This window comes from Xenia sp. Carnegie-2017, unplaced genomic scaffold (assembly GCF_021976095.1).
Source record: "Xenia sp. Carnegie-2017 unplaced genomic scaffold, XeniaSp_v1 HiC_scaffold_23, whole genome shotgun sequence".
Taxonomy (NCBI): Eukaryota; Metazoa; Cnidaria; class Anthozoa; order Malacalcyonacea; family Xeniidae; genus Xenia; species Xenia sp. Carnegie-2017.
In genome coordinates this window covers 142,710-154,006 of record NW_025813486.1, presented here as the reverse complement: position 1 = coordinate 154,006, position 11,297 = coordinate 142,710, and the positions used below count along the sequence as shown (strand labels likewise).

The following is an 11,297-nucleotide window of genomic DNA, read 5'->3' as shown; positions in this document are numbered from 1 at the left end:
TCCATAATGGTTTTTAAATATCAGCATTCTCTATCCATGAATGGATATGCTTCCACTTTACAATTATTATTTAATATCGGAATTATGAAAATTCCTTGAAAAACAACAATGTTGGATTTTTTAAAAACATTCTTGTGTATAGGTACATGATAGGATACATTTTGTAAAAAGTTTAAGCAACTTCAAGTCCATCTGTATCATTTATTATCCCAACGTAACTACATTTAGAACAATTCCTAAGTATTATTTTCAACAGGATCATTCTCTGATTCTTCAGATGCATTTGAGTTCTGTAGTTCAAGAATCTTATTAAAAATTTTCTGTTCAGTTTCACCTTCCTGGCGTAAAAATCCAAAATATACAATGCAAAAAAGCATGCCAAATGTTATCACCAGTCCTGTAAAGGAGCTTCGTCGACCACTATCATAGTATAAAGTGTCATTTACTGTATGATTTTTCGCAGCAGACTTTGAAAATGCTATTGGTTCATCTTTTGAAATTTCTTCACTTGATGATGAAGAGTAATGCTTTTTAGGATAAATGTGTAGATGCATGAGTGGAGAAACAGTTCTGAAAAAGAAAAATTAGTTGAATGTTGAGTCTAGCGAGTCCAAAAGATCCACAAGAATTCAAAAGATTGCATAAGCAGTACAACAGTTGCACAATTGCAGCTTGTCGACATCTTGCCTACACATATAAAATCTGCATTTAAGGACATATAGCACCCCAATAATTTACCTTTTACAATTACAAATCAACATGTGCTTAGTTGCTCTGAAAAATGACGTTGTTAGCAAATATCTCGATGGTAATTTCAAATAGACATTCATCGCTCCAACGAAAGTCGCCATTTTGTTAACTCATTTTAAAGCGCTTCCGTTTTCTTATTTTACATTTCTTCAGTAAAATTTCCCAATAATCAATCGCGTGCCCGCGGTGCACGCTGGTATTAGCACGTGTCTTTTTCTTCCTTCTTTCTTTTTTTGACGCCATCTTGAAGTGGTCAAGATGCCTAAACCAGTTTGTTCGAAGACTTTCACGACTCCTCGTCGTCCTTTTGAGAAAGAACGCTTGGATCAAGAATTGAAGATAATTGGCGAGTATGGGTTAAGAAATAAGCGCGAAGTATGGCGTGTTAAATACACTTTGGCTAAGATTCGCAAAGCTGCTCGAGAGTTGCTGACTCTAGACGAAAAAGACCCGCGTCGTTTGTTCGAAGGCAACGCATTGCTACGTCGTCTTGTACGTATCGGGGTTTTGGATGAAAGCCGCATGAAGCTCGATTATGTTTTAGGCCTTCGTATTGAAGACTTCTTGGAGCGACGTCTTCAAACTCAAGTTTTCAAATTGGGTCTGGCAAAATCTATCCATCATGCTAGAGTTCTTATTTTTCAGCGTCATATAAGGTTGAATTGAAGTTTTGATGAGTTAAAAAGCATTTTAATTGCTGGAACTCTTTTGATCATGTTGACTAAAGGCTCATCGCATTTCAATTGTCAATTCTTTGATTTCAGGGTTCGTAAACAGTTAGTCAACGTACCTTCCTATATAGTACGTTTGGATTCGCAGAAACACATTGACTTTAGTTCTAAATCACCATATGGTGGTGGTCGACCTGGTCGTGTAAAACGTAAGAACATGAAGAAAGGAGGTCAAGGTGGATCTGGTGGTGAAGATGAAGATGAGGATTAAGACTGGGTGAGAAACTTCTGTCAATCACAGCGTGAATATTGAGCCATCCACACTCTCATATCTATTGGTACATTAAACAATCCAGCGTCTTCATTTTTTTAGATTCATAGATTTCACTACTCCAACCCCCACCCCCCTTGCATGCCCAAATTCGGCCATATTTTGTCAGATTCTTTCTGTTTTCATTATCACTCATACAGAGAGGGTAACCCTCTGTCCAGTTGTTTATGATTTTAAGTTTAATTTTTATGTTTATTTAGGTCTCTCTACATGTGAAAGCTGCCATGTGGAATATATAATTCTTACGAGACATTGTAAATCAATCAATAAATTTTGATGCACAATTCAATGTTCTGTTGTGATTTTGTTGTGTATATTATGGGTGATGGGAGAAATAATCTTAATGCAGTAACAAAATTAAATTTTAGTGACATATTTATAACAATGGGATGTGCCATAAAATTATAAAACCTAAAGATTTGCCAAGAGCTGAAATTTTGTGAAGTTTGTACAAATTGTTGTATGTGCAATCATATTGTCAAGTTTGAATTAAATCCGTGTCGGATAATCCATGATATAAGGAAGGAACTTTTAAATTTTAAAGAATCTTTGCAAGAAGCAACATGTTAATCAGATTGAAGATCATGGAATCGGGTAAAGATTAAGGATTACAAAATAACAGTCCCAGTCTCCCAACGCTCTCGTCTAAATCTAAATAGTATGAAACAATATTAAAACAAAGCAAAGAAAAGATTTTACGTTTTTATTAGTTGACTAAGTTGAGGGAAGCTTAGTACTTTCCCCGTGTTTCAAAAAAATTCATTAAGCTACGGTGAAGTAAACATATTAAAAATGGCTCTTGAAAATACGGTCCAATTATCCGAGAAATACGAAGCAGTTATGGTTCTCAGTGGAGTGGGGGATGCTCTACGTTATAAGAATGGTTTGTGGGAATTCTGTTACAGTGGTACTCAAATTCATGAAGAACTAGAAAAACTCGGAGGACTTGATAAAATTGACATTAAAGGATAGAGGGTTAGTGACGACACTGTACTACACATTGCTACAGCAGAAGCGTTGGTTTCTGAATGGACAACAACGGAAGAGTTATTGAGCATTATGGCTACAAAGTACAAGAAGACATGTGCTGAGGATATGTGGGAAAGAGCTCCTGGGCAGACCACAACAAAGGCATGTTTCATGTTACGACCTCTTGAGGAAAAAGGTTACATTATACCATTTAATGAACGAGGTGGCGGATGTGGTGCAGCTATGAGATCCATGTGTATAGGTTTGATGTTTCCTTGTGAAGATCAAATTGAAATGTTAATTGAAATTGCTGTTGAAAGTGGAAGGATGACTCATAATCACCCCACAGGTATTCACCTTTCATAATAAAGCAATGATTTCAGATCATGTATCAATTATCAAGTCACTAATGTCTAGTGTTCTGTCTATCGACAAGTGTTGCTTTGTTTAAAGTTTGCTAAGTTTTCCTGTTATCTGCATTGCTTTTCATTTTAACAAACCTTTATGATAATTTAGCTTTTCAATCCTTTTGCTTTTCTTAGAAGTTTTATCTTCAACTCTTCCTTGGATTTCTTACTTGATGAAGCCATTACCTTGAATGTTTCATATCCTTTTATCTAATATCAATTTATAAATGAAATAAAAGAAGGTTGACCTTAGGTTTGCATAAGTCTATGCAATCCATCATTTTCTAGAACCACATCTCAAATGCCTCCATCCTTCTAACATTGCTCACTTTAAATGACCATATCTTTGATCCATCCCTTTTATTGCTTTTCCACATTTCCAAATTTCTGTCTTCTAAAAACTGTTTGAATTGCCATTGCTGTTTTGCTTTAATATCTTCACTACTACAGCCATTCAATCCATGATCCATATCAAAATGCCGCTATTATGTAAATAGGGTCATCATAATGTGACCTAAAATTAGCAATCTTTAAAGATAATGATTTTAATTATAGGTTATCTAGGGGCTGTTACTACAGCTTTATTCACAGCCTATGCTATACAGAAGATGGCTCCAAAAAAATGGGGAGCAGGACTTTTAAGTGTTTTACCCAAAGTTTGGGAATACATTGAGAAGGTTGGTCGTGATGTAGAAGAAAACAAGAAATCTTGGGGCTACTTTAAAAATAGTTGGGAGTCATATCTTGAACTACGGGGATTAATGAATGGAACCAGTGAACCAAAATTTCCAGTGACATATAACATACCTGAACGTGATGCTTTTTATAAATCTGTCAGTTATGCAGGTTGGGGTGGATCCAGTGGTCATGATGCACCAATGATTGCTTACGATGCTTTGATGATGGCAAAAGATTCCTGGTTTCAAATGTGTTCTTGTTCTATGTTTCATGGTGGAGATAGTGACAGTACAGGAATATTGGCTGCAGCATGGTGGGGTGGTATGTATGGTATGAAAGGTGTACCCCTTGGAAATTATAGGAACCTGGAATATGGTCATAGGCTTATGGAGCTTGGTAAAAAATTACTGAATGTATCAAAGAATACGAACAACTAACAGGATAGTATTTATTTAACAAAATTCTGTCATCCCAATATACTTTAGTATGTTTGTAAATCATACAATAAAAATTACTACTTGGTTATAACATAAAAGCAAATTACTTTAGAAATAAAGTCTAAAGAAGAATGTCAGATTCAGGACATGGGCAGTTCTAAGTTCTACTTAGGATGATTCCCAGCTGTAAAGTAAGTTTATTGACTAGATATCAGTGAAACTATATATAGACAAGGACCATTACATCTTTAGGTTCATTTTACCTCACAAAATGCAAATTGCAAACTTTTTATTCACTACCGAAAATACCTTCTGAGGGACAGGGGAGTTGACTTGGCAAGTGGAAGCCTTGCTCCTACGGTCTATGTGTTTAAAATAGGCTTAACATAATTTGGAATGTACAATTTTCTTTGAAACACGTAGCTATCAAAGTGTTACTGTAAAGCTTTGTCATATTCCCGAGTTTCATAGTACAACACACATAGATTTTTCAAAAGACTTATCGTCATCAACCTGACTAGTTCCTAACGTTTTTTTGCGAATTTCCTTAGCTTTTTCATGAAACTCTATAGCTTTGTCGTAGTTTCCAGTTTTATAATACACATTACCAAGATTGTATAAAGACGCAGCGACATGATCATGATATGGACCTAACGATTGTTTTTTAATTTCCAGAGCTTTTTGGTGAGCCTCTATAGCTTTGTCGTAGTTTCCAGTTTCAGAATACACCCTACCAAGATTTTTTAAATATGTAGCGACATCAACATGATTTGGATCTAACGATTGTTTTCGAATTTCCAGAGCTTTTTCATAAAATTCTATAGCTTTGTCGTAGTTTCCAGTAACATAATACACACTACCAAGATTGTTTAAACACGTAGCGACATCAACATGATTTGGACCTAACGATTGTTCTCGAATTTCCAGAGCTTTTTCATAAAGCTCTATAGCTTTGTCGTAGTTTCCAGTATCACTATACACATTACCAAGATTGTTTAAAGACCAGCGACATCAACATGATTTGGACCTAACGATTGTTTTGAATTTCCAGAGCTTTTTCATAAACTCTATAGCTTTGTCGTAGTTTCCAGTTTTTTAAACACTACCAAGATTGTTTAAAGACGCAGCGACATCAACATGATTTGGACCTAACGATTGTTTTCGAATTTCCAGAGCTTTTCATGAAACTCTATAGCTTTGTCGTAGTTTCCAGTTTCATATACACATTACCAAGATTGTTTAAAGACCAGCGACATCAACATGATTTGGACCTAACGATTGTTTTTAATTTCCAGAGCTTTTCATAAACTCTATAGCTTTGTCGTAGTTTCCAGTTTTTAAACACTACCAAGATTGTTTAAAGACGCAGCAACATCAACATGATTTGGACCCAACGATTGTTTTCGAATTTCCAGAGCTTTTTCATGAAGCTCGATAGCTTTGTCGTAGTTTCCAGTATCACTATACACATTACCAAGATTGTATAAAGACGCAGCGACATCAACATGATTTGGACCTAACGATTGTTTTTGAATTTCCAGAGCTTTTTCATAAAGATCTATAGCTTTTTCGTAGTTTCCAGTTTCATAAAACACCAAACCAAGATTGTTTAAAGACATAGCGACATCAACATGATTTGCACCTAATGATTGTTTTCGAATTTCCAGAGCTTTTTCATGAAACTCTATAGCTTTGTTGTTGTTTCCAGTATCATTATACACATTACCAAGATTGTTTAAAGAACTAGCGAAATCAACATGATTTGGACCTAACGATTGTTTTCGAATTTCCAGAGCTTTTTCATAAAGCTCTATAGCTTTGTCGTAGTTTCCAGTTTTTTTAAACACACTACCAAGATTGTTTAAAGACGCAGCGACATCAACATGATTTGGACCTAACGATTGTTTTTGAATTTCCAGACCTTTTTCGTGAAACTCTATAGCTTTGTCGTAGTTTCCAGTTTCATATACACATTACCAAGATTGTTTAAAGACCAGCGACATCAACATGATTTGGACCTAACGATTGTTTTAATTTCCAGAGCTTTTTCATAAAGCTCTATAGCTTTTTCGTAGTTTCCAGTTTTTTTAAACACACTACCAAGATTGTTTAAAGACGCAGCGACATCAACATGATTTGGACCTAACGATTGTTTTCGAATTTCCAGAGCTTTTCATGAAACTCTATAGCTTTGTCGTAGTTTCCAGTTTCATATACACATTACCAAGATTGTTTAAAGACGCAGCGACATCAACATGATTTGGACCTAACGATTGTTTTGAATTTCCAGAGCTTTTTCATAAAATCTATAGCTTTGTCGTAGTTTCCAGTTTCATAAAACACAAACCAAGATTGTTTAAAGACATAGCGACATCAACATGATTTGGACCTAACGATTGTTTTCGAATTTCCAGAGCTTTTCATGAAACTCTATAGCTTTGTCGTAGTTTCCAGTTTCATTATACACATTACCAAGATTGTTTAAAGACTAGCGACATCAACATGATTTGGACCTAACGATTGTTTTTAATTTCCAGAGCTTTTCATAAACTCTATAGCTTTGTCGTAGTTTCCAGTTTCATATAACACATACCAAGATTGTTTAAAGACCAGCGACATCAACATGATTTGGACCTAACGATTGTTTTGAATTTCCAGAGCTTTTCATAAACTCTATAGCTTTGTCGTAGTTTCCAGTTTTATAAACACATTACCAAGATTGTTTAAAGACTAGCGACATCAACATGATTTGCACCTAATGATTGTTTTCGAATTTCCAGAGCTTTTTCATGAAACTCTATAGCTTTGTCGTAATTTCCAGTTTCATTAAACACCGTACCAAGATTGTTTAAAGACGCAGCGACTTCAACATGATTTGGACCTAACGATTGTTTTTGAATTTTCAGAGCTTTTCATAAACTCTATAGCTTTGTCGTAGTTTCCAGTTTTATAAACACATTACCAAGATTGTTTAAAGACGCAGCGACATCAACATGATTTGGACCTAACGATTGTTTATGAATTTCTAGAGCTTTTTCGTGATGATTTTTAGCTTTGCTAAACTTCCCAGTGTCATGGTATAAAAGACCAAGGATATTAAAATACCAAGCTTTGTCATAACTAGATTCTTCTGATTTAAATTTATCCAATAGTTCAAGAGCAAGATCGTATTTTCCAAAATGTCTTAATTTGTCAACAAAATATTGGAAAACTTGTAAAGTGTTCATGTTTTTTGTCTTGTTGGTCTTTAATAATTGAACAATTTTTCAAGATGTGGCATTAATTTGATTTCGTCGTCTCTCTCTTTAAACATGTAAAGTGCTTTAGATATTTGATCAACGTTAGTTTCCATTTCATGTTCTTCATTTGAATGTTCAGATTGATAAACAATAATTGCTTTGTGAACAATGCGATGTAGACTAATGTCATTATTTTCTGAATGCAAGAACAATGAGCAGTCCTTTAAACAAAGACATATATCTTCCTTTGAGTGTTTGGGATCAATTTTTGAACATAAAAACAATAATGTCTCGTGGTATAGGATCAAACGATATCACGGAAAAAAAGTTAATAACATTTGCCAATATTGAGGATTCTTCAGCATTTTGTCTGACAGCTAAAAGCGAAGCTTGTAACATACTTCTAGGATATACGGAGTTAAATTTAACAAAAGTGGCGTCCATGTTTTCTTGTTCTTCTGAAGATATTTTCTTTAAATATTGTTTCCAAGTAAATGAGCAGTTTGCTTTGTTTACACGACTGACATAATAACCAGCGGCAACCAAAGCCAGCGGTTGACGATCTAATGCGTGGGATACTTCATTCAACAATTGATCATCATCATTTCATCAGTGTAATATTCAACAGTTGAAAACATTCTTTATCATTCATTCCACTTCTGATAGAAATATGTTTGTTAAACTCATCGTCTTGAGGTACGGCATCTGTGTTCTGGATAGTTACTATGATTTGTCCATTTATCCACATGGGATCACCAACTTGGGGGAGTAATGAAGAAATTTTGCTGAGCTGTGCCACGTTGTCTACAATGATCAACCAATTTTGCCAGAATTTTAATCGTGTGGATACTAACGATCGCAAATTCTTCACTTTGTCTGCGATGGAACAATTTTCATCTTCAAATTTTTTAATCATATACTTGTCACAGTTTAAACGGTATCCAAGTTCACAGTAAGTTTTTAAAAGAGATTCCTCATTTTTTCCATCGAGAGTCATTACAAACGAAGTTCTATTTTTCCAATCACACGATATTTTTTCACAAACCTGTCTTGCAAGTTGTGATTTACCACTGCCAGGATTACCAGTGATGTAAAAATATGTCAGTTTATCATTGTTATCATTCCTTAATTTTTCAAGATCTTTTATAATTTTATCTCGTAATTCAGAGCGTTCAACGAAAAAATGATTAGGTTTTGAAGGAAGAACTTGAAATAAATCAAAACTGTCACGATGATTTTTTATTTTATTGATTTCATCGAGAGAAAATTTCAAATCTTGAAATGATTTTTCAATGATGTTGACTATATCATCAAAATCATCATCTGAGCATTCCCTTTCATACCAATGTGCGTACTTGTTTCTTTCACAACGAAGTGCATGAACAGCATCCTTTGTTTTTTTGTCAAGGTGCTTTCCAATTGAATTTGAAAAAATTATTGCATCAAATAATATCGTACAGTCCCACTTACTGGTATCTCCATCTTGATATTTTTGTCGAGTTTTTTGGTCTAACTTTCTTCTTGATTCTAAATTGTAAAATTTGTTACCACTGATGTGTGTATCATCCCATTCTCCATAAGTTGATTTGTAACGAGAGTTCCATTGTTTAATGAAAAACTGAGCAAGTTCCTTTTGCACCACGTTAATTATTTGCTGAATGTAAGACAGATTTCTTATTCCTGACGATTCCATCTGTACAAAAATTTGGTATATATCAACAAGATAAAAATCAAGCAAATAAAAAAATATTATACAACCCTTATTAGGTTCAATTGATTTAACTTCACCAAAATCGTCTTAAAATTACAAAAGAACTTAAAAACTAATAATGACAGAGAGCATGTATGCTACAGCTTTTACCAACTGCAGTATCCTGTCAAACAACCTTTAGAAAAATTAAAAAAACATGATATTTTACCTTAATGTTTACGTTACAAAACAGACATAAGAATATATTCTTCAATAATTTGCATAGTCATTTGTGAATGTCATGCCTCTGTATCTAAGAATATGTTATAATGTTGTAGCTAATGGTCTTTTTTAAATTTACTAAGGTTTATGTTTATTTAATTTCATTGACTCTAACGCATTAATTGAAACTTGATTTTATAAATATATATGTTTTACAATATGTAACACAAGATCTTGTTTTTCTTTGGCTATGTACGACAATTGATTGGCAATGGTAAAATTCTTTATCAATTTTATGACCATGAACCACTATTTTGATTAAATTTTAATATGAAATGAGAATTTTTAATCTATGTTGATAAACTAACGCGTTTCGAGGGGATCATTAACGTAAACTCGAATGTTAAATATTGCCTATTGGTCGTGACTTTTTAGAACGCGTATCTACAAATACGATAAAAGTTTTCAGATATAATTTCTATGAGCTTTTACAAAGACCTTTTAGTTCGCAAAATATTATAGATCAGAATGTTAGTAATTTATAACACATCTCTATGGTACGCACCGACTAAAAAGAAAACTAAAAGATAGCAGATTCTAACAGTTTCAATAAGGGAGAAATTAAAGATAGTTTCTTGTAATTGTGTGCTGCTGCGAACAGCATTGGCTATGTATAAAAAAGCATCACTTTGCGACGTTTTCGAGAATCATAAAAAATGAAATAACTTTTTTCATATTTGCAAGTGTTAAACATTATGGACAACGATGTTAACGAGGAAGTTTTATTCTGAAAGACAAGAGAGGCTGTGAAACGTCATAATGAGGATAAAAGGAAAAAAGGAAGACAAATATTTACAAAGGAGCTGGCATTCAGAGGACATAACAAATCAAGCAAGGACAACTATAGAGAGTTTCAAAAGTCATATGGAAATTTATGTTTTGTCTTTGTCTTGAATGCCAGAAGTGACGTAAGAAACGGCTGTTGCACAGTTTGTGTTTTCACTGATGTATCACGTGATGTCCAGAATTATTTGATTGCCTAACTGTATTGATGAAGTTATAAAATGTTCAATATCAGATTGATGAGGAAATCACAGAATTTCAGTTTTTTAATAATTTAATACGACGAAACTTTGCATAAATAAACCTTAGCATCAACAAAAGACATTTGCAAAGCTACAAAGATTATCTAAAGGCTGCAAAGTCTGGAACTATAAGATTTAAAAAGAAATCTTTGATAGGGTACCTAACTTTAAGGTTTTAGCAATGAAGATATTCCTTCTCTCAGTGGTCTATTGTTTTTTCTACCACTAGGAGGTGTGATTACAATCTCAAGTTAACCTCAACTTTGAACTCAGTATTTTACTTCACAGTAACTTAGTAGAAACTTCTTTGCAACTTCCTAATCACAAACACTGACTCCAGCATTTAGCATATATCGAATTTCACGATCCCTTCGCCTTTTTTATTCTGATATATCTGTAGACGGCGTCTTGTTCGTCACTCTTAACAATTCAACTTCTTTATTTTCATGTATACGTTGCGTTGGTTTTAAAAATTGCTTCATGTTTGTGTTGATTTTTGTTGCAATATATAAACATGACGAATTATTTCAGTGTTGCAGGACCGTCGACATTTCTGCACATGCACATTTTTTTGTAAATTACTGCTTAAGTATTGTCGTTTACTAGAAATGTTGTTTTTATTACGATTATTTCTGTACAGTTTTTTAAATTCATGAATTTTATAAACAAAACTCATATTTCATTACGGGGACATTTTTTTTGGTCAACCACTGTAGATGTGTCGTATCACTATGTGTGACAACACGTCAAAAATAACATCATTTCTTTCAAGCGTTGCAAAACAGAAGACATGATTGGTGATATAATCCTTTTGTCGG

At 33.9% G+C, this 11,297-nt stretch overlaps 4 protein-coding genes and 1 long non-coding RNA gene across 5 annotated transcripts in view; 2 read left to right on the top strand and 3 right to left on the bottom strand.

Annotated features, from left to right (window-relative positions):
• Positions 1 to 26: 26 nt before the first annotated feature.
• On the bottom strand, positions 27 to 879 carry LOC124447728. The gene is made up of 2 exons (XM_046998708.1): positions 739 to 879; positions 27 to 570 (listed from the first exon to the last, which is right to left on the bottom strand). The coding sequence occupies exons 1-2, from the start codon at positions 849 to 851 to the stop codon at positions 237 to 239; spliced, it is 447 nt and encodes a 148-aa protein (XP_046854664.1). The 5' UTR covers positions 852 to 879; the 3' UTR covers positions 27 to 236.
• Positions 880 to 969: 90 nt separating this feature from the next.
• Positions 970 to 2,041, top strand: LOC124447727 (40S ribosomal protein S9). The gene is made up of 3 exons (XM_046998707.1): positions 970 to 1,406; positions 1,515 to 1,698; positions 1,953 to 2,041. The coding sequence occupies exons 1-2, from the start codon at positions 1,009 to 1,011 to the stop codon at positions 1,690 to 1,692; spliced, it is 576 nt and encodes a 191-aa protein (XP_046854663.1). The 5' UTR covers positions 970 to 1,008; the 3' UTR covers positions 1,693 to 1,698; positions 1,953 to 2,041.
• Positions 2,042 to 2,126: 85 nt separating this feature from the next.
• LOC124447726 (protein ADP-ribosylarginine hydrolase-like) lies at positions 2,127 to 4,331 on the top strand. Its single transcript, XM_046998706.1, has 2 exons — positions 2,127 to 3,070; positions 3,684 to 4,331. The coding sequence occupies exons 1-2, from the start codon at positions 2,812 to 2,814 to the stop codon at positions 4,241 to 4,243; spliced, it is 819 nt and encodes a 272-aa protein (XP_046854662.1). The 5' UTR covers positions 2,127 to 2,811; the 3' UTR covers positions 4,244 to 4,331.
• Positions 3,533 to 4,023, bottom strand: LOC124447729. The gene is made up of 2 exons (XR_006948811.1): positions 3,936 to 4,023; positions 3,533 to 3,642 (listed from the first exon to the last, which is right to left on the bottom strand). It is a non-coding gene; the product is annotated as an uncharacterized LOC124447729 (long non-coding RNA).
• Positions 4,332 to 8,083: 3,752 nt separating the features above from the next.
• The window catches only part of LOC124447931, a 10,434-nt gene continuing 7,220 nt past the window's right edge, over positions 8,084 to 11,297 (bottom strand). Inside the window, exon 2 of the mRNA XM_046998926.1 lies at positions 8,084 to 9,175. Coding sequence (XP_046854882.1) covers positions 8,084 to 9,175 — 1,092 coding nt within the window. The remainder of the gene's footprint in view (positions 9,176 to 11,297) is intronic.

Bases quoted from the DNA above. Each gene is read 5' to 3' on its own strand.
- LOC124447728 (XM_046998708.1), bottom strand. From the start codon at position 851: ATGGCGACTTTCGTTGGAGCGATGAATGTCTATTTGAAATTACCATCG. The intron at 571-738 runs GTAAATTATTGG...TTTCTTTTTCAG, and splicing joins TTGATTTGTAATTGTAAAAG to AACTGTTTCTCCACTCATGC.
- LOC124447727 (XM_046998707.1), top strand. From the start codon at position 1,009: ATGCCTAAACCAGTTTGTTCGAAGACTTTCACGACTCCTCGTCGTCCT. The intron at 1,407-1,514 runs GTTGAATTGAAG...CTTTGATTTCAG, and splicing joins ATTTTTCAGCGTCATATAAG to GGTTCGTAAACAGTTAGTCA.
- LOC124447726 (XM_046998706.1), top strand. From the start codon at position 2,812: ATGGCTACAAAGTACAAGAAGACATGTGCTGAGGATATGTGGGAAAGA. The intron at 3,071-3,683 runs GTATTCACCTTT...TTTTAATTATAG, and splicing joins GACTCATAATCACCCCACAG to GTTATCTAGGGGCTGTTACT.